At 37.6% G+C, this 21489-nt stretch overlaps 1 protein-coding gene across 2 annotated transcripts; it reads left to right on the top strand.

Moving 5' to 3' along the window:
• Positions 1-431: 431 nt before the first annotated feature.
• Positions 432-7098, top strand: LOC104237502 (glutathione S-transferase zeta class-like). Of its 2 annotated transcripts, XM_009791659.2 has the most exons (10): positions 432-714; positions 822-921; positions 1045-1101; positions 2720-2805; positions 2913-2984; positions 3306-3359; positions 3453-3528; positions 4759-4820; positions 5229-5288; positions 6722-7098. In XM_009791659.2, exons 1-10 carry the CDS (start codon positions 511-513, stop codon positions 6818-6820), a joined length of 870 nt encoding a protein of 289 aa, XP_009789961.1. In that variant the 5' UTR covers positions 432-510; the 3' UTR covers positions 6821-7098. The 2 variants fall into 2 exon arrangements, with proteins under 2 accessions (XP_009789961.1, XP_009789963.1); XM_009791661.2 differs by lacking the exon at positions 2720-2805 and having other exon boundaries at positions 2920-2984.
• The last annotated feature ends 14391 nt before the right edge of the window (positions 7099-21489 follow it).

Here is a 21489-nt window from a genome sequence, read left to right on the forward strand (position 1 = left end):
TATAAATTGGAACAAATGGAGAAATAATTATTGGTATAGCCTAAATAAGTATTTTGTGTTCATTTCCTATTTAAGAGTTTTAAAGATATATGTTCCAAGAAGATGTTAATTGTCTATTTTATCAAATACGTGAATAAAAGTTCTCAACCAAAATATTTATCTTCTTTCTTAAATTTCATTAAAACAAATGCATAAGAACTTCTTATTTGTAATTGTAATTTTGTTTTTGTAATTAAATTTAAATATTTTTGGTAACAGATATACCTCTTGTTATTTTAAACTAAACTCTTAAGAATCTAGCAAAATGAAATTTTTTATTCTTACTTAAGAGGATGTAACTGTTTGATTTTGAAATTAAAAAGATGTATTTGCAAGTAGTCAAATTATAAGGGTATTTAGCGCAATTTATACTAAATAAAAACATCCTCGTCCTTTGTAAATTTAGATCTATAGCAGAGGCTAGAGAGGAGGTGAAACAGTAAAAATTGCCTAAAGTGAGTGAGTTGAGCAATGAAGATTAATCCACCATTGTTATTGCAAATTAACAGATCTTATCTTAAATTAGTCAAAGGTGACAATTTTCCGAGGTGCTATTTTCAAAGGTGGTTCGGTGCAGATTTTTCTCACACTGAAACTCCAACAACCAAATCCAATATTGATGCTTCATCAGCTGTTCCCATTTCATCTTCATCCATGGAATCCAATTACTCCCAGGTACAATTTTCTCTCTCTCTTTTTTCACACCCACCCACCAAAAAAACACAGTTGGAAGGAGCAAATTTTTTTATATAATAAATTCGAATTTCAATGAATTTTGGCAGAAGATGGCTGCTGATTCAACATGGGTTTCAAAGATTATACTGTATTCTTTCTGTCAAAGTTCATGTTCTTGGAGAATTCGCTTTGCCTTAAACCTCAAAGGTCTATTCTTGGCTATTTCCCTCCTACTAAAAGATACAATTTTTATGTAGCATCTTTTCTTGGTTTGTCAACTGAGGAACTGTTTGACTGCTAACTTTGTGTTTTAGTTTCTGGGGTGCACAGGACTTTCTTATGAATATAGAGCAGTCAACATTGACAAAGGAGAACAGTTCACTTCAGGTATTATGTTTGACTTTTTGCTAGTCATTTTATTGAATTGCTTGTTCAGAAGTACCAAAGGCTTATCTTGAAATGCAATATTATGTTGATAAAAGAAAATGTAGTTAATGAATTCCAAGAAAGCTCATTCCTTGTGGTGCGCCCGCAATGTCTCAGCAGATGCTTGCATCGCGCCTGAATATTGGCTTTTCTTTCTCCTGTGATAATTAGTTATTATGTGCTTAACTAGATATAAAGATAGTAGCAGCTGCCACATTTTGTTACAATAAGCACATCAGATGTGATTGATGGTTCAATGTCATGGTTCTTCCTAGTCCCCTTTAAATGGAGCTTTTGATTACTTATAAACAAAAAGCTTATAGCTCTTGATTTTAATAGCGATGAACATAAGTTGCAACCATTTCAATAAAGAATATGAATAAGCTGTTTGACTTAATTTTTTAAAGATTACAAAAAAGCGGTTTGACTGTTTTGGCAAAACTTATAACACTAGCTTGTGTGGATTATACCTCATGATTGTTATAGTGATGGGCAGAACTAGCAGCTATTTCCCTGAAGGGTAAGAATAAGTTGTTTGGCTGTTTCTGATCAGTCACACTGATCAGTCACACTGATCAGAAGAACAAAAAAAATCTCATTGTCTGTGGGTTCTACAAAAAAAATCTCATTGTATGTGGGTTCTACAACCCCAGGAACCTTCATGAGGCTACCATATCTGTCTGAAGTTCTTTATTTTGCCGGTACCAATAAGATCTCATCTTCCCCATTTTTATCCACAGGGTATCCTTTTCTCAGCATATCTTCCAAATTTATCTTAAAATAGCAGCTGCTTTTTAGGTACTGATATCTAGTTTTTGTAGCTCAACCCTACCCTCCTCTCCAAGACAGCAAAGACATGTCCAATTGACCTTTCTGTGATACGACTAATATTATCCCTGTCTAGGGCGATATATGCCCATCTAACCACACACTTTCTTTGGTAAGGATGCTGGGCCAGTATCCTAGATTCCTTATATGTAACAAAATATCCTTTCAATAATTAATAACTTCCAGTACGATTTAGCTCTCTGTTTTCCGGTGCCTGATTCTTCGTGTAATATAAGATTTTTTTTAAGTCAAAGGATCAAGGCATCCAATAAGTAACAGGAAGTCTTACAATGTGAAATCCGTAAATATTATGTAATTAGGTAGCCTCAGTTTGATTAAGCATAGGTATACATGCGCAAGCTCTTGCCGTGTTTGGATAGTAGAAAGAGTCAAAGTAGACAAACTTAATCCAGAAAAAGTAAAGGAGACGAAGCATAGAATCATCTACTTAATTACATTAGAGGACATTCTCTCTTGATTGAGCTATGGAAGTTAGTTTCTACTTCAGATTTCTACTGCTTAAGATTGTGATACCAGCTTCTGCTATCCAGTTATGAGTAATGTGATAAAGTTCTGCTCCATTTATTTTTGCCCTAACGTGACCATAAACACAATCTTCTGTAGCAATCAGTGGTTCACTAGCATAGTTTCTGAACTTGTGCAACGCTTCCAGAATAGAATATTGGTGGTATCTGCATTATTTTTTTGTTGCACCATCATATATGACTAATATCATAAGCATAATTTGCAGAGTTTGAGAAATTAAATCCTCTTCATTATGTTCCTGTATTGGTTGATGGCGATGTGGTCATTTCGGACTCCTATGCAATTTTACTAGTAGGTTCTTTTATGTGTGAATAAGATCTTTTAAGCTCATGCATTCTTCTTTGATTCCTAACCCTGGCACCATCATAAATGTGCTAATCTCTTTTCTGTTTGGCTAGTATTTAGAAGAGAACTATTGTCAGAGACCCCTGTTGCCAGTTGAACCTCAATTAAGAGCTCTCAATCTTCAGGTTAGATCCAAGTGTTTGTGGATCCTTCAGTCAGAAGTCCTCAAAGTGCATTATGAACTAATCGGGAAAAAACGTTCTTAAAGGGCATCTTGAAGAAAACATTTTAGAAATAAAAATGAGCTTATCGTGTTGCATGTGTCTGCTCATTATCTTGAATCCATAAGGGCAAGATATCTTGAAGGAGGGAGATATATATTTTCTCCAGCTTTAAGGTTGATGAACATTGACTTGTTGGAAATTTGTTCTTATGAAATATGTACTATGCAGCAAGGTTGGTTAAGACTAGGATAAAAACTGTGCATGCCTTTTTTTTCTCTGCAGGCAGCAAGTATTGTCAGCTCTAGTATGCAGCCACTTCATATGTTGTCAGTGCTGGTATTCTCTGGCTCCAGCAGTTCCTTTCTATGCTATGAGTTGCCGAGGAAGTTGTTTTGTCTGGGCAAATAATAGTTATCATTCATTTTTCAGAGATACATGGAGGAAAGGGTTGGTCCCGAAGAGAAACAATCATGGGCAAAATTTCACATACAAAAAGGTTTTAGTGGTAAGTTTCTTTGGAACTTCCCCTTGATTCTTTTGATATAAGTATGTTATTTGCTTTTTTCCTAACCGTCTCCTAACATTTATCCACTATATCGCTATAGCTTCAGGGAACTGTATCATTCCTTCTTCCATTCTCAAAGGGCCCAGGCCCGACCTGTGGGATTACACTGGGTTTGTTGTTGTTGCTTCTCCATTCTCAAAGGAATTGTTGTATTGTGAGGCTTTATCAAGGATTTCATTGAATTATCACGTCCTTGCTGAAGTTTAAAATTTTGAAACTAACGTCATTTTTTTAAAAAGGAAGGTAAAAATGGGAAATTAAGTAAAGCCGAGCAGGCTATCCTTGCTTGTGTATCCATTGCAGGAAAGGCACTCCTGTGGATTAAGTTTTAAGCATGGTCTATTTCCCATACCCATTTAGCCCACATGAAGAAAACAGAAGTCACCAATAAAGCCTTCAAGTTAATTTTGATGCTTGAGCTTTGAGTTATTCTGGTACATAAGAATATTCATCGTTGTAATATTTCAAAAAAAGAATGTTCATCGTACTGATTGAAAAAAGAATGTTCATCATTGTTCTTTTTTTTTTTTGAAAAGAATGTTTATCATCTGGAGTCTCTTGTTCCAATTTGTTTCACATAGTTTCACTGGATTGGTTATAAGGAGTTAGTTTGATTTGCATATTTTATATGTAGCAGGGTAGTTTTGGGCTTGTAAATAGAGCTTGTATAATAGGGAAAGCATCAAATGCGTTGGATTTCAACTTTCTATATTACTCATTGAGTTATTAAAACTTGATTCCCTGTATCTTTTTGAATATGGTTAGTTGTACATATGCTTCAAAAAAATTGGATATCCAATTGAACATTTATTGGGTTAATTTTCATAAAAAGCATCACAGGGATGGGGATAGAGGCAATATTCGTCTTAATTGGTGACGAATTTGATTTTTCATGAGTCAGAGGAGAAAGTTAGTTCTGAATTGGATAACAGAAGGATCTCTTTCAGCCTAACAGTGTTCAATATGCCCATTTGCTTAAGCTTCTGGTGTTTAGACAAGATGATACTCTTTTGCTATAGATCATGATCCTTTTTCCTGTAGATTCTAGGATAAGAATGTGGCAACTAGGCCTCCTTGTGTTGTCTGATATAGGGGATTTTGTTTCTTCTGTAGTCTTCTTCATCCTCGTGTTTAATTGGTTCTGAAGAAATTACTTCTTTTTCGGAGCAGCTCTTGAAAAATTGCTCACTGGATCTGCTGGAAAGTATGCTACAGGAAAAGAAGTATATATGGTATGTTCTCAACATTTCTATGCTTGCATGCTAACATTGTTTTATTGTGCACCTGAATTTATTGAGCTTCTATAAATTAATTGGAAAGTAGTAGAGGTAATATTTCCAGTTGTGAAGTGATGTTTTTGTTTTTTATGACGATGATATAGTTTTATGTGCATGCAAAGAAACTGGAAATCCTCGTCTGGTGCATCATTTAGATGAACTTTGTAGTTTGGATCTAGAATTTTTTTTTTTGTGGGTTGAATATTTTCCTGAGTATGGTTGTTGCTTCTCTCAAATAAATGAGATCAGGGTATTATTTTGTTTCGATGAAAACAGCAATCACAACAACAGTTAAAACGATAACCTTGATTATATTATTCCTAAATGATCTTGGAGCTGATATTACACGGTGGAAAATTGCAGGCTGATGTGTTTTTGGCGCCTCAAATTGCAGTGGCTACTAAAAGATTTAACATTGACATGGTAAGTTTTGGTGGGTGTTTTGTGAATACGGTGACAACTAAAATTGCTATTAAATGGATTTGGGTCATTTTTTTGGCTGCAAAATGACTACCCATTACTTGTTTAAACTCTATTAGTTCTTTTCCATCACGGGTTCAAGCCGTGGAAACAGCCGCTTGCAGAAATGCAAGGTAAGACTGCATAGACCCTTGTGGTCCGGCCCTTCCCCGGACCCTGCGCATAGCGGAAGCTTAGTACACCGGGCTGCCCCTATGCATTGGATTTCAGTGCAAACAAACTTCATTGTCCTTAGCTGCAAGAGAGCCAAGTTAATCAAACTCTAAAGCTCCAACTTGCTTAGCCCTATTATACTGGCCATACCGGGCTGGACTAGTTTGATACATATGCTCGAGTTTGAGATTGAACTCTGGTCGATTAATTTCCATGGTCGAGCTTGACACAGCTTATTTGGCTAAACAACCAAGCTTGAGCTCGTTCGTGAACTTAGTTGACATGAAGCTTGGCTCCGAATCATTGTTTGTCTACGTGAGCCACCCTTATCCCATTCGTTTGAGTACAGCTAACAGTCATCTGACTTTCTAGATGCCATAGCAAAACCTACCAAGCAAAAACGATAAATAAAAAAACCCTCTAAGTTACCTGAGTTTTCGTGAAGCATCAAGCTGAGCGAGACAAATTGAGCTTTCATGAGCTTTGTTTATCTAATAATTGAGCATCCTTGACACAGGGCTCAAGTTCTGTTTGTTTGTAAAGTAAATGAGCTGAGTTTGAGTTTTATACGAGTGGATATCGAGCTTATGAGATGGGTTGAGTTGAGTTCTATTATCTTGAAAAACTACTATTTTCATGTAAATAAGATTCTTGGCAATGGTGTCTTTGGTATGACGTAAATCGTTTTCATGAAATATTCTCCTTTATATCCAATGAATTACCAAAAAATAAGTAACTTCTGTTTTTTGTGGAGAACATTTCACATCACACTTAACGTGGATCATGCTTTTTTTCCTGAGGATATATACTGTCCAGTCATTGAATCTAACAGTTTATCGGAAACAACCTCTCTGTCCTTCTAAGGCATGGGTAAGGCTGCGTACATCTTACCCTCCCCAAATCCCACTTGTGGTAAAATACTAGGCTTGTTGTTGTTGTCGTCGTCATCATTGAATCTAACAATGTCTGTCTTCAACTTTTTTGTCCACTCACTCCCCACTCCTCAACCTTCCAAGAAAACAAACAAAACAAAACTTAAAATACTCAATCAGCAGGTGGTTTAATGAACATATCTACCAAAACTTACTTGCATTTTCTATCATTTAATGAGCATATCTACCAACACATAATTGTATTTTTTATTTGCAGTCTTTCTTTTTGGAATAGAACTTCTAGTATTCTGTGATTTGATTTGAAATGCACCTTACGTCGTCTATGTGCAGTCCCAGTTTCCCACTTTATCAAGGATATATGATTCCTGTAAGGCTTTGCCAGAATTCCAAGCTTCTTCGCCAGAGCGACAGCCCGATGCCGCCCTGTAAGCTATGCTTAGTGCTGAGTTTCAAGAATATTGAAGTCTGCTAAATGTTGTTTAGATGTGATGAAGTTATAAGTAAAATGTAAAACCTTACGTTGTGTTTGATACGATGTAAAAATATTTTCATACTATGTTTTTGTTGAAAAATTTTTGAAAGATTTTTTTTTTTTTTGACGAATCTTGAAACATGAGTCACTAATCACATTGTTTTGTGATGTATAAGAAAAGATTTGGTGTTCAGGTTGATTTTTGAATCAAAGTGGGTTTCTTTTGATAAACGAACACCATTAATGTGTAATTGCTAGATTTGATTGTCACCTTCTATTTGAGCAAGGAATGAATATCGGACCCTATTAATTCACGTGTTCCTACTTGTTCTACTTAAGCAACATAAGTGCTATTAATCCTTACTAGTATACGTACCCGCACGATGCGCGGATTATTTTAAAGGGAAAAAAAGAAAAGCAGAGGGAGATATTGGAAACAGATGTATATTGCTACAAAAGTACTTGGCTTTAAACGGATTAGTCCACCACAAAATGCAGATATTTTTGTCTCAAATTATGATCAGAAAAAATAAAGGGCAGTTAAACATATGTGTAATTCACAGATTAAGATATCACCTTCTGTCATGATGTACTTTGGATCAGAAGTGTATGAGAATATGAGCAAGTCAGTCATGTTGGTTGATGATATAAACGACGACTCACATGGATAACCAAGATCTCGAAAATATCCAATCCTTGTAAGTAGAATCTATAGAATAATTTTAAGTCTCAGATGAAATGCATACAATAAAAATATTAATTCTCATCAAGATTTTATGTCATTTACCGACATAGCAGCAATGTTGTTGTTCCAATCAAAAACACATTCATCATAAGCTACATGTTCCTTTACAATTGAGGCAAAGTTCTCTATTGCATGCTTAAGGTAAGTTTTCTTACCTGCAGAAATAAATCTATATTGCAGACTATTAGATAAAATAATAGGCAGAATATTTTGTACTCTTAGTGAAACAAAACAATGTGAAACGTAGTAGATTTTGCTTACAATTTATTGCCTTTATTGCTCCAGGTGAACCTACTCCAACCACAAATACAAAGTTGCATGAAAGATAGAAATCGTGGTCAACATATTTCCGGTGCTTCAGCGGGCTTTGGCCTTTTTTTGTTATAGGTATTTAACCGGTTCGTAAGAAAAACTATGAGTCAATGACGTTGCCAAGGTAGATATTTTTCTTTGCCTTTCAAGAACTATGAGTCAATGACGTTGCCAAGGTAGATATTTTTCTTTGCCTTTCAAGATATTACATAAAAAGAGAAAGATAGCTGGTCCTCTTGGGCGGCCGAGAGTATTAGGTAAAACGGACCAAGGAGGATCCTATCCTAAAGGAGGAGGAGGAGGAGCTACATTCACCCATTACAACCATTCCAACATCTACCAATGCTAAAAATCTACACGCACGAACAACTATCTACATCAGAAAGATCTCAAGTCAATTTATACAACAAAGGACCTTAGCGTCGTTCCTGTTGAAATTATTTTGAGAAGTGGAAAAAAAGAACTTGCAAAGCCTTTCTCGAGCATATCGCCTTGCTACACCTGATATTCGAACATTAGCACGTATTGACACCCATATGGCAACGTACCCAGCAACACCAAAGCATTGAGCCCCAAAAAGAAAAGTATAGCCAATGATGTAAGGTCTACTGTCTATATTTCTATTTGTTGTAGGAAAATCAAGAAGAAGAAAAAATTCTAAGTTTTGTTCATACAACATCTAATACATGAGAATTATCGTATTCTTAAGAAATCAAGCAATCAACAAAGATATACTCAAGGTTTCACCTCTAATCAATAGTTTAATACAAAAATAAATTGCATAAATTTTCAGACTTTCTTGTGGATAAAATCATCAATCAACTCTTGAGAGAATTAGTAAAACAGTAACTCAACTCTATCATCCTCTTCTTGCGGCTAGATTCGCTATGGTAGTTCCATCCAGTGACAATCTCTCAACAGAATGAGCATCAAGTGCTAATACCACACATTTAAAAGTAGTCAATAGATAGAACATGTATAAAATAATATAATCTGCAAAAAAGAATACAGTGAAATAACTAAAAACTCACCCAAGTACTTTTTTATTAAAAAATAAGCTTTACCCACGCCGATTCTTTTCCGTCATCCTCGATAAATGCACTTTCTTAAAGAATAAAATTTTTTAATCCACCAAAACTAATTAAAGTATAAACAAAAAGTAAATAAATAAAAAGCTTATTGCATCATTCGTCATATTTTTCAAAATTGTTCAAAGCTTCAAAGTACTGCTGTGGCTTTTGGCTTAGCGACATAATACTATTGTACTTAGCTTAAGCTTTTGGCTTAACAAAATCAATGCGATTCATCTGTGATATACCACATGTAGCTATGCTTTCTTGTGGAATTTTAAAGATACAGAGACAAATTTGGCAAGCAAAAAAAAACTTACACTGTTTTCTCTGATCTTTATCCTCTTTTAGAGTTTTTGTAGCCAAGAGAAATTCACTTTTCTTTTTCACTTTGATAGCTCATTTTATTGCTTATTTTCAATTTTAGGTTCATGTTGGTGCTCTTGTTGGTAAGACTCAATATTCTCATTAACTTTTGCATCAAATGTTGCGTTTTGCTTAAGGTGTCGCACTCAATGACACATAAAGTGCTGATCTTCATACTCCATCTCGGACGAAAGTAGCCAAAGACGCAACTCAATATCGCACACAAATTTCGCACGACTTGGTTCCCTTTGCAGCACAATGAAAAAAATTTGAGCTTCACATTGGAGTTTATGATCTTTTGTGAGCTTTATCCACGTACAAATTATTGGCTCAATTTATCGGCCATAAAAGAAAATGCATAAAACCCCAAAATTTCTACTGACAATTGATTTCACATACTTGATAGCCACGAAAAACTCAACTTCATGTCAGTATGTTCAGACATCACACTTGGTTCGAATCTTACTTCCTGCGAATAACAAAACATGAATAATCACACATCATTTGTTTTTAGTTAAAAACCTGACAGCAAGAAAAGAAGAAAAATTCACCTCAAAAAGTTCAATTTCTTTGTCAGGTGAAAGGTCAGCCAACCCATTTAGCTTTGCGAATATCTCTAGTGGTTTGTCGCTTCCTTTTAGAAAAAGTCGTCCAGTACCTGACAACAAAAAGGAAATTGAAGAGAGATGCTAATGATGATGTCCATCTCATTGAAGAAGTATTAGGTATGTGCCTGATAAAAGTTTCTTTGGTTTGGTAGCCAACCTTGTTGACTTGGTTTGGTTAGGTGGCTAACCTTGTTGAATTAGTTTGGTTTGGTAGCCAACCTTGTTGAATTTCTTTGGTTTGGTAGCCAACTTTGTTGAATTGTGAAAAGTGTGTGTAAATTGTCAAAAATTGTAGGCTTTAGAGAGTGAAGCTTTGGCTATAAAAGGAGAGCTTCAACTCTCATTTCTTCACACCAACAAAGAGAGAAAAAAAGAGTGAGGTTTCACAGACAGGGTATAAGAAAATAGTATGTGAGGAAAATAGAGAGTGAGCGATATTGTAGTGAGGTGGGAATATCAAAAGAGGGTTATTTCTTTTGAGTGTTGTAGTGGTCTTCGGAGTATTTTACACCGACCTACAAAGTGTAAAAATCCTTACTATAGTGATATCAGTTGCTCCTCTCGGGGCCGTGGTTTTTTCACTTATTAAAAGGGTTTTCCACGTAAAAATCTTGGTGTCGTTGTTACTCTTTTATTCTTGTTAATTACCGTATCTCAGTGCTACATTATTATTCCGCTTTTATTATCGTGAATATTAATTATGTGGGGGTTTATTCCCAACAACTGGTATCAGAGCACAGGTTCTGCTCGTTCACTGAAATACTATTCACTATCAGTAGTACTATACTCGGTGAAAAATAAAAATGTCCTGAGTAAAGTACGAGGTAGCAAAATTCAACGGAGATAACAGTTTCTCAACATGTCAAAGAAGGATGAGGGATCTGCTCATCCAACAAGGATTACACAAGGTACTAGATGTTGATGCCAAAAAGCCTGATACCATGAAAGCTGAGAATTGAGCTGACTTGGATGAAAGAGCTGCTAGTGCAATCAGGTTGCACTTATCAGATGTTGTGGTAAATAACATCATTGATGAAGACACTGCACGTGAAATTTGGACAAGGTTGGAAAGCCTATACATGTCCAAAACGTTGACAAATAAATTGTACCTTAAGAAACAGTTATACTCCCTACACATGGGTGAAGGTATGAATTTTTTGTCACATCTAAATGTGTTTAACGGACTAATCACACAGCTTGCCAACCTCTGAGTGAAAATCGAGGAAGAAGATAAAGCCATCTTGCTATTGAACTTGTTTCCATCTGTCCACGTCCCCTTTTTCTAACGCGTGGAGTCGAAATCGGGTATACGACATTGGCAGGACAATTCTATTCCCTTTCGAGAATTGGGTTTAGAAGTTGAAGAGTCGCCACCTAATGATTATAGTGCATTAGGACACTTTAAGAAAGAATTTGAGATGAAGAGACCAGAGATTAGGGTAAGGGCTAGAAATTATCCCGAGGGGAAGGTGTTAGGCACCCCTCAGGATCCATAAGTGTGGTTCCCAGCCATGCTACAATTGTGACGTTACAAGTAAACAATCAAGGCTCAAATAAGGACTCACATATAACATTGCAATTAGGTTGAAAACTTTTGAAGGCAAGTAGAGAGGGCAGAAATTTATGAAAAAGAATTTGAAGAGTTTTACAAGAAGAGATGAAAGCAAATAAAGGGAAGGGGGTCATAAGTTTATGATTAATATGGATCACTTCAATACAATATCCAGCAATCACTCCTCAAAAGAGGGGTCACACGTGATATTAGCGCACCGGTCATCATATCCATATTCTACCCTTCCCACCCCGTTAAGGTATTAAAGCGCAGAATGGTATCGTTACTTATTGCATGCTATTACCCGCCCCAATCCTATCAGTCTCGGAGGCATTGAGACTACTAATCCTATAGGGTAAGGAGTAGGCTGAACCCTCAGGTTTAAAGGATAAAATGCTAAGCGACATACATAACAAATAGGACCGCACATAAGGGAGCATACAAAGACAAATAAAGGCTCACAGATCCCTGCACAAGTAAACATGTATTAGCACGTCTCTAACACATTTAAGGTCTCAAGGATAAAAGTTTTAGAAAAAAGGAATAAGTGACAGTAGTTGAGTAAGTAAAAGCTAAGGGAACTGTTAAAACCTGGTTTGAAAAGGTAAAGACTTGAAAATATAGTAGTTTAAATCAAAGAAACACGATTTTGGGCAGAAAAGGTAGCCCAGCAGTTTGAAAACTTAATAGAGTAAGAATCAGAAAAATCAGTGAGAGTAGATATGTGATTTCAAAAAAAAATTATTTCCAGATAGAGGTGGATTTTAAGTAAAAGAGTGAATTTCATAGAGTCACAACAGGAATGAAAGCGGCAGAATTCAAATTAAACAAAAGTTTGTTAATCTTAAACTGATAGGAACATGATTACTCAATTCTTATTAAGCCTAAAGTTTGTCTAGGCGTCGTATGCGTTGCCTAATTATCTTAAAGGGTGAACATGCATATTTAATCCCAGTTTTAAAAGGATGCAGTTAACTAAGCTTGTATTAACGGTTTAAACCATATTGGTGAGGCGTTCAACTAATTGCAACTCGGACAGAATAAAACCCTAAGTAACATGGTGTCTAATGCACACAAAAGTCCTAGAACATGGTCTCAAAATGCCAGTGGGAATGCAGCAGTAGTTTTATGACAATTACTTGTTGGTTATTAACGGATCATGTTTACGAAATGAGTATGATAACTGGCTGAAAGTAAAGGGCCTAAAAACATGATTTCTAATTGTATGAGATGCATGTCCTATACAAGATATTTATTGCACAAATAAGTAAGTAAAGTCCTATAATCATGTTTTCTACTCATTATTTAAACTAAGCAAGCATAACTCCTCCCAATTTCACTATAACCCCAATCAGTTGTTTACAAGTTATTACAAACCATGATAGCTGAATTACAATAATAAAGAAAAATAAGAAGTTATTCTATAGGGAGCCTTCAACCAGGCCCAATCTTCCAATCTCACATCTTTCGAGTTTCACAGCCATGGTCTGGGTGCGGCAAAGCTCCCTAGGGCCCTATTGGGTCCCTAGCCAATACCAGCACCCAAACATTTACCAAAAAAATGTTGGACAAGTGCAGTGTGGAATTACCAGCCTTGTGCATCAAAGTTCAGTGGGTATTTAGAGATACCCAAAGCAATGCTTACACGAAAGGGGGGCAGAACCTATTTTCTAAGAGTAGTGAGAGTGTGTGATAGAGTTTTTTTAAGAAATTTAGTTGGGAGGAGTAAACAGTTTAAAAATGATCCATATAGAATCAGTTCTTGAAAGAAAAACAATAGAAGAGTGTGATAGTTTTTTGTAAGAAGATGAGTAAGACAATCTCAAAACAAAAATATCACACATAGTTTAGGGAACAAACACAAACAGGGGATAGGGGACATGAGTACAAGTAGTTCACATGTAAGAGCCCAATTGCACATACATAGACATCAGAGAAAAGCATTTCAGAACTTAAACAGTCACAACATATTTCATCCCAAAAAGGTTCAGGGTTACATGCTGATAATGTACTGGGGTTAGGGGTAAGGAAAAACATGCATTAAACAAATAAGGGAAGCAGTAGGCATGCTGAATTAAAGGAAAGATAGTCACATCAATGAACTTACACAGAGGCATGCTAGTTGCAATAAGAACAACAGAACCATAAGTAGAAACATAAAAGAAACAAGAGGAAGTGTAATACACGTAAAAATATGTTGTTTTGGAAACTGTAAATCAAATAGAAGACATACCAGTAAAAGAGCAAAAGCAGGATGCAAAGACAAAGTAGTAACACTATATTGGCCTTGGCTTTCAGCCGGCTGATAATAAGCAGGAGTAGAGAACAACAATAGAGCAAAAGAGCAAGAGAGCAAGAGAGAATGCAGATTTTGAAAGTATTCAGTGGTGTGTGAATGTCAGAAGATTGTTGTGTGTTTGCAAAAGAGAATGGGGAGTATTTATAGTACTGAATACGAGTAATCAATAAGGCAGCAGTCCCTTAACTAAGGAACTGGCATCAATCACAATCAAATTAGTATATGGACTTCCCTTTAATTAAGGAATCCAAATCAAACGGTAAAAATTAATCATTTAAAAGGAAAGGAATCACAAAGTAGGGTATAATCACATAAGGAAACAAAGTAACATATAGTATTCAATAAAGACTAGGTACATGACACTCTAGTTAGGGAAATAGGTCAGGCAAATCAATCAACAAATTTGTGCACATATATAGGGCAAAATACCACTATAATTCAGGAAAATAATTTTCAAAATAATGAACGATATTGAAGACCTAGGAAATCGATATTAATCGAGGCGAGTATCCCGCAATTTAAGGAAGCAATTCAAACTATAGGGAAAATGCGCAGAATCACAGTTTCAAAGCAAGTATCACAGTCTCAAAGAGGCCTCGGATAATCAGTATTAAATCCTCGTGTAAGCAATCAGAGAAACTTTAAGCGAAGAACACAAAATGGTAGGGGAATGAAACACTAACAACGAGATTAAAGCAAAGAGCATGGAACTCAGAGAAGAACCTAGAAGAACACACAAACATGCAAATAATGCAAACACAATCATACAAAGTTAGGGTTTCATCAAACTTAAGCCAAACGTTTGAAAATATAGTACTGAGAATCACGAGTCAGTACTCAAAATTAGAAAATAAAGTGATTTTGAAAAGGGGTTCAGAAACCCTAGTTTCGAAAAGGGAACAAAACGATTTAAAATTTGAACAATCGTGAAGATCGAGTAGAGAATAGTGTAAAATACCAAGGTGTGAGTTAAAAAATCGTAAAAACTATAGAGATTTAAAAGGTTGGGTACAGATTAGGGTTTCATAAGAAACCAGTGAGAAGTGAGAGAAACCTGGCTATGAAACTCAGCAATAATGGTGTTCATAGCACCATCGGACAAAACCCATCGGAGGACGGCCGGAGACGAACCAGGCAAAGATTTCAGTGACCATCTCGCATGGTGGAGGATCTTGGGGTCTCAAAGATAGAGGGAATCAACAAGGTAAGGCTTCACGGTGACTGATGATCGAAAGAGGTGAGACTGGAGGTAGCCGGAGAGGCAGTGGGTTCATCGGAGAAGAAGAGAACCAGAAGGTTATAGCGAGAAGGGAGAGGGAGAGTCAATATAGAGAGAGAGAGACCGTCTCGGAAATGAGGGGCTTGGGGGGGGGGTAATTGGATTTTAATTAAGGAAATCAAATCTGGGCCGTTGATCTCATTTGATCAACGACTCATATTAAATCGGAGTTGGGCCGTTGATTAATTGAAAATATGGGTCGGTCCAATTGGGGTTAGGACTGGGTAAATTGAGGGCTAAAATTGAAATCCGAATGGGCTATAATTGCAATGAAATGAGGCTAAATATTAAATAGCCAGTTTTTTTTATTTTAAATAAAATAGTTAAAATGATTTTTAAAACAAATTAAAAGCACTGAACTAATTAATAAGGTATAAGTATTAATTTAAAAATACTTGAAATAATTTAATAATTATGAAATGCTGTTAATTGTAAAATAGGCTATAATTGCAATTACATGCAATTTAGCTTTTAAATACCAAATAAATTTGTAAAAAATATGCAAAAAAATCACCTTAATTATATTTTGGTGTAAATATGAGAAATAAATAAATTATTCACCAAAATGATAATTTTGGGAATAATTATTGAATTTTGCACTGCTAAAATAGACAATAAATTGGTTTTGAAAGTCTTTAAAAAATTTGAAAAAAAATACAAAAACACTTGGGCATGCTTATCTATGCACATATATGTTATTTTGAAAGTATTTTGAGTGTAAAAACAATACTTAGGGAAAAATTGGGTATCAACACCATCTTCGTACGATAATTTGGCAACAACCATCCTACACGGTAAGACTACTATTGAGTTGAAAGATGTCACATCGGCTCTTTTACTCAATGAGAAGATGAGAAAGAAGCCTGAAAATCAAGGACATGCTCTCATCACAGAAGGTAGAGGCAGGAGTTATCAAAGGAGCTCGAACAACTATGGTAGATACGGAGCTCGTGGGAAGTCAAAGAACCGATCCAAATCAAGAGCCAGAAATTGCTATAACTGTGATCAACCAGGTCACTTCAAAAGAGATTGTCCAAATCATAGGAAGGGCAAAGGTGAAACCAGTGGCCAGAAGAATGACGACAACATAACCGCCATGGTGCAAAACAATGATAATGTTATCCTCTTTATAAATGAGGAATGCATGCATCTGTCAGGTCCAGAGTCGGAATGGGTGGTTAACACTGCGGCATCTTACCATGCCACACCGGTAAGAGATCTTTTTTGCAGATATGTAGCAGGTAATTTCGGCACAGTGAGAATGGGTAACACAAGTTACTCAAAGATTGCGGGGATTGGTGACATTTGTATCAAGACAAATGTCGGATGCACATTGGTTCTAAAGGATGTGTGGCATGTACCTGATTTGCATATGAACTTGATCTCGAGAATTGATTTAGACCGAGATGGATACGATAGCTATTTTGCAAATCAAAAGTGGAGAATCACTAAGGGATCATTGGTGATTGCAAAGGGAGTTGCTCGTAGCACGTTGTACAGGACAAATGATTTGAAAAGTTTTGACCGAGCTCTAGTTCCTGAGCTGCCTACATATTTCTGGTCTTACAGGAATCAGACCATGTGTAGTTCAAGATCCATTGACGGGATATGCCGATGGAGATTTTGAAAAGAACGGACACGATGTTTGGTTGAGAAAAGTGGTTGAAGTCTGATAGGCTACGGGAACTGGAGCGAGATCGCTCCTGTTGAGATGGTTGTTGGTAGCCGGTGTACCTGCAAATGAATAATACCAACATACATTGTGCATAAATTTAAATGTGATGCAAGTTCTCATCGGACCATGAATGTTGTCTTTGGACGGTTAGGATGACGTCCTAAGACCATGACGTCCTGGGCCATGAAGCGTATAATAAAGGATTCGCAGGCTATGAAATGATGTTCTCGGGCTATGAGAATGATGCCTCCGAACCATGATGCCTTTGAATAATGATATGCAAAAGGTAAAATGGGGTCCTCAGGCCATGGCATGGCGTTCTCGGGTTATGCAAATGGTGCCTCCGAACAATGACGCCTTTGGACAATTTGGCGATCTTTCAGCCCATGAAATGCAGAAGGTGGCAATCTTTCAGCCCATAAAATGTAGGATTTGGCGATATTTCAGCCGATGCAAGACGTAAATGAAAGGTGGCGATATTTCAGCTATGCGAGAGAGATAAGGTGGCGATCTTTCAGCCGATGTAAGAAAATAAAGTGGCGATATTTCAGCCATGCAGGATGGAGACAGAGCTTAGTCTCGGAAGGCAGAAAGGTAGCCTTATGCAATGCAGGAAATGCAGATGGAGGTAGAGCTTAACCTCGGAAGGCAGAAAAGTATCCTTGTGCAAAATGCAGATGGAGACAAAGCTTAGTCTCGAAAGGCAGAAAAGTAGCCTTATGCAGATGATGATGGAGGTAGAGCTTAACCTCGGAAGGCAGAAAAGTAGCCTTATGCAGAATGCAGATGGAGATAGGGCTTAGTCTCGAAAGGTAGATAAGGTAGCCTTATGCAATACAAGGAAATGCAAGATGGAGACAATGCTTAGTCTCGGAAGGCAGAAAGGTAGCCTTATGCAATGCAGAGAAATGCAGGATGGAGACAATGCCTAGTCTCGGAAGGCAGAAAGGTAGCCTTATGCAATGCAGAGAGATGCAGGATGGGGACAATGCTTAGTCTCGGAAGGCAGAAAGGTAGCCTTATGCAATGCAGAGAAATGCAGGATGGAGACAATGCTTAGTCTCGGAAGGCAGAAAGGTAGCCTTATGCAATGCAGAGAAATGCAGGATGGAGACAATGCTTAGTATCGGAAGGCAGAAAGGTAGCCTTATGCAATGCAGAGAAATGCAGATGGAAATAATGCTTAGTCTCGGAAGGCAGAAAGGTGGCCTTATGCAAAATGCAAATGGAGACAGGGCTTAGTCTCGGAAGGCAAAAAGTTAGTCTTATGCAAAATGCAGATGGAGATAGAGCTTAGTCTCGGAAGGCATAAAGGTAGCCTTATGCAGTGCAAGAATGTAAAAGGATGATTAGTAGTAAGATCTCTTAGCTGATAGCCGATTATGACAATATGACTGCTGGGTAGATTGTGTACGGATAGCAATTACGAGCACGTGATGGTTCTGAGAAGTTGCATTCTTGGGAAAGTGTGAGTGCATAAATATATCTAATGATATTGCGGATTGAGTTCCTGCATCCAAAGAAAAATCGTGAGTTCTGTAAGGGGAAAAGGTTAGTTCGTCTTCCCTGGGCTCTTGACGTTGTGTGTCATTGGGGTAGCGTCGCTAAACAACAGCAATCCGGATAATAGTTATGCATGGTTTAGTAAATATAACGTAAGTATATAGTCGAAAATAGTTTTCTTTAGATGAACCAACGACTGCGACGTGGTTCAAGACATTGCAACCTCTTTCGCTTCGAAATTTTGAGGGTCCTCCTCAAAATTCTGCCCCAGTTCCAATAGCGGGAAAAAATGGAATTTTTATTAAATTGTGACAGAACCCATAGGGCTGCCTATGTATACCCTCTTACACGGGAATCAGGTCAGGTGTAGTTCAAATTATATCTTAAAGGGAATCTAGATCTGGACCAATTGTCGGCCTCTAATGTCGTGACCTCCTCTCTCCTTTTCTTCCCTAGCGCACCTCCCGTGCCGCTCTGAATGGCCTGAGTTGTTGCCTTAATTGCCGAATAACTCAGGATCTTATTGGACTTAAGTCCCTCTTCTATCATACCTCCCATTTTCACAACTTCATTAAATGATTTGCCAACTGACGTCACCAAGTGACCAAAGTAAGTTGGCTCGAGAGTTTGTAAGAAGTAATCCACCATTTCTCCTTCTCTCATTGGGGGATCAACTCTGGCTGCCTGTTCTCTCCATCGGAACCCAAATTCCCGGAAGCTCTCTCCGGGTTTCTTCTCGAGCTTTAGCAATGTGAGACGGTCTGGGACTATCTCAAGGTTGTATTGGAAATGTCCTGCGAAAGCCTGTGCCAAGTCATCCCAGGTGTACCACCTGCTCGGATCTTGTCTTGTATACCACTCTAATGCCGACCCGCTCAAACTCTGGCCAAAGTAAGCTATCAATAGCTCATCTTTGCCCCCTGCTCCCCTCATTTTGCTACAAAAACCCCGTAGATGTGCCATAGGATCGCCATGCCCTTCGTATAAATCGAACTTGGGCATCTTGAACCCTGCTGGTAATTGAACGTCAGGGAAAGGGCATAGATCCTTGTAAGCCACGCTGACCTGGTTACCTAACCCGTGTATGTTCCTGAAGGATTGCTCCAGGCTTTTAAATTTCCGCATCACCTCGTCCTGCTCTGGGCTCTTAGCCGGCTTTTCAATCTCCGCCGGGACCTCAAAGTGGGGATTATAGGTATGTGGCTCGGGTGCTTTGAATGTGAGTTCAGGGGGGTAATATTGTGTATCGTGAGCCTGAAACAGTGGCTCACTAGATGATCTGTGCAATGGGGCTGGGGGAGGTGCCACAAAGACGGGAACATTTGGTGGAGGAGGGTTTTGAGTGGGTGGTGGAGCTTGGGAATCATAAGCCTCTCTTCCCTGATAATAGTGATGGCTTGGGAAACTTGTTGAAGGACCGGGAGAGGGGTATTCCGGCGTGTGTACTGGTTGGAGGGTAGGAGTAACGGGTAGTTCTTGCCCCTTCTGGGCTCTAGCTAAGGCTATCTGCATTTCATTCATTTCTAGCCTCATTTTTTCCATTTTCTCCAGGGCTTCCTTCAGCATCTGATTGGCCGTCTTTTCCGACTCAACGTTGTTGTCTGACCCAGTCATGCTTTCTGGTATAGGACCTTTCGATCTTGTTTTATAATAGTATGGTGCCAGTACGCTCTAACAAACTAACTGGTATTGATTGGAAAAATAACAAACTTGTCAGTGTTAGAGTCTTAACAGATATTGTAATTGCACGTTGGGGGATGCAATGTTCTTAGGCAGTTAACCATTTCTAACATGCTTTTGCTCTGATCGCATGCATCATTCCGGCTTATTTTATTTGTGCCTCTTTCGAGTGTTTCAGGGACCTCTCTTTTCTTCATCCCCTAGCCGGAATGATGCATGCGGTCAGAGCAAAAGCATGTTAGAAATGGTTAACTGCCTAAGAACATTGCATCCCCCAACGTGCAATTACAATATATGTTAAGACTCTAACACTGACAAGTTTGTTGTTTTTCCAATCAATACCAGTTAGTTTGTTAGAGCGTACTGACACCATACCATTATCAAACAAGATGGTTGTTTATGCAAAGTCAGCCTTTCGGTGTCCCTTTCGGGAACATTCGGCAATGTTTTGACAAAACAGCGTCACCCGACTTCTTTATGATGAAATTAAAATTTGACATATATTTTTTTTAGAGCTATTTTTGCAAAATGGGCGGTTGGACCCGACGAGGGTTGCCTACGTATCTCACGCCCTGTGAGAATCAAACCGGCGTAGTTCGCCAAATAAACTAACTGATTTTGAAAACAAACATATTTCCCCCCTTTTTTTAGCGAAAGAAACTATTTTTCCTTTTCGTTTTTTTTTTTCTGAAAACAAAAAAACTAAAATAAAAAAGCTCGATCTTTATCTGATTTTTACATGTTTGAGCCTAATGTGCTAAATTCTGCTTTTACCGCTTTGATATTATTTGTAACACGCCCTCGAATAGGACTGTAATATTAAACGCCTGAAGAGAGGAAAGGCGTTTTATTTTTTAAAGTTGTCGTTGAAATCAGGAGCCCGCCTGAAGAGAGGAAAAGCGTTTTATTTGTAAAAGTTGTTGAAATCTCGCCAACCTAAAGAAAGGAATGACATTTTATTTTCAAAGTTGTCGAAGTCAGGAGCCTGCCTGAAGAGAGGAAAGGCGTTTGATTTTTCAAAGTTGTCGTTGAAGTCAGGAGCCCGCCTGAAGAGAGGAAAGACGTTTTATTTTTCAAAGTTGTTGAAGTTAGGAGCCCGCCTGAAGAGAGGAAAGACGTTTTATTTTTATTTTATTTATTTTTTAAAAAAAAACTTGTTGAAATCTCGCCAACCTAAAGAAAGGAATGACATTTTATTTTCAAAGTTGTTGAAGTGAGGAGCCCGCCTGAAGAGAGGAAAGGCGTTTTATTTTTAAAAGTTGTTGTTGAAATCTCGCCAGCCTAAAGAAAGGAATGACATTTTATTTTCAAAAATGTTGTTGAAGTCAGGAGCCCGCCTGAAGAGAGGAAAGGCGTTTTATTTTTAAAAGTTGTTGAAATCTCGCCAGCCTAAAGAAAGGAATGACATTTTATTTTTCAAAGTTGTTGTTAAAATCAGGCGCCCACCTGTATAACAAGAGGAATACTTTTCAGTCTTTACATTTCATGTCTCAGGCGCTCACCTACATAACGAGAGGAATACTTTTCAGTCTTTACA

This window comes from Nicotiana sylvestris, chromosome 1 (genome assembly GCF_000393655.2).
Source record: "Nicotiana sylvestris chromosome 1, ASM39365v2, whole genome shotgun sequence".
Classification (NCBI taxonomy): Eukaryota; Viridiplantae; Streptophyta; class Magnoliopsida; order Solanales; family Solanaceae; genus Nicotiana; species Nicotiana sylvestris.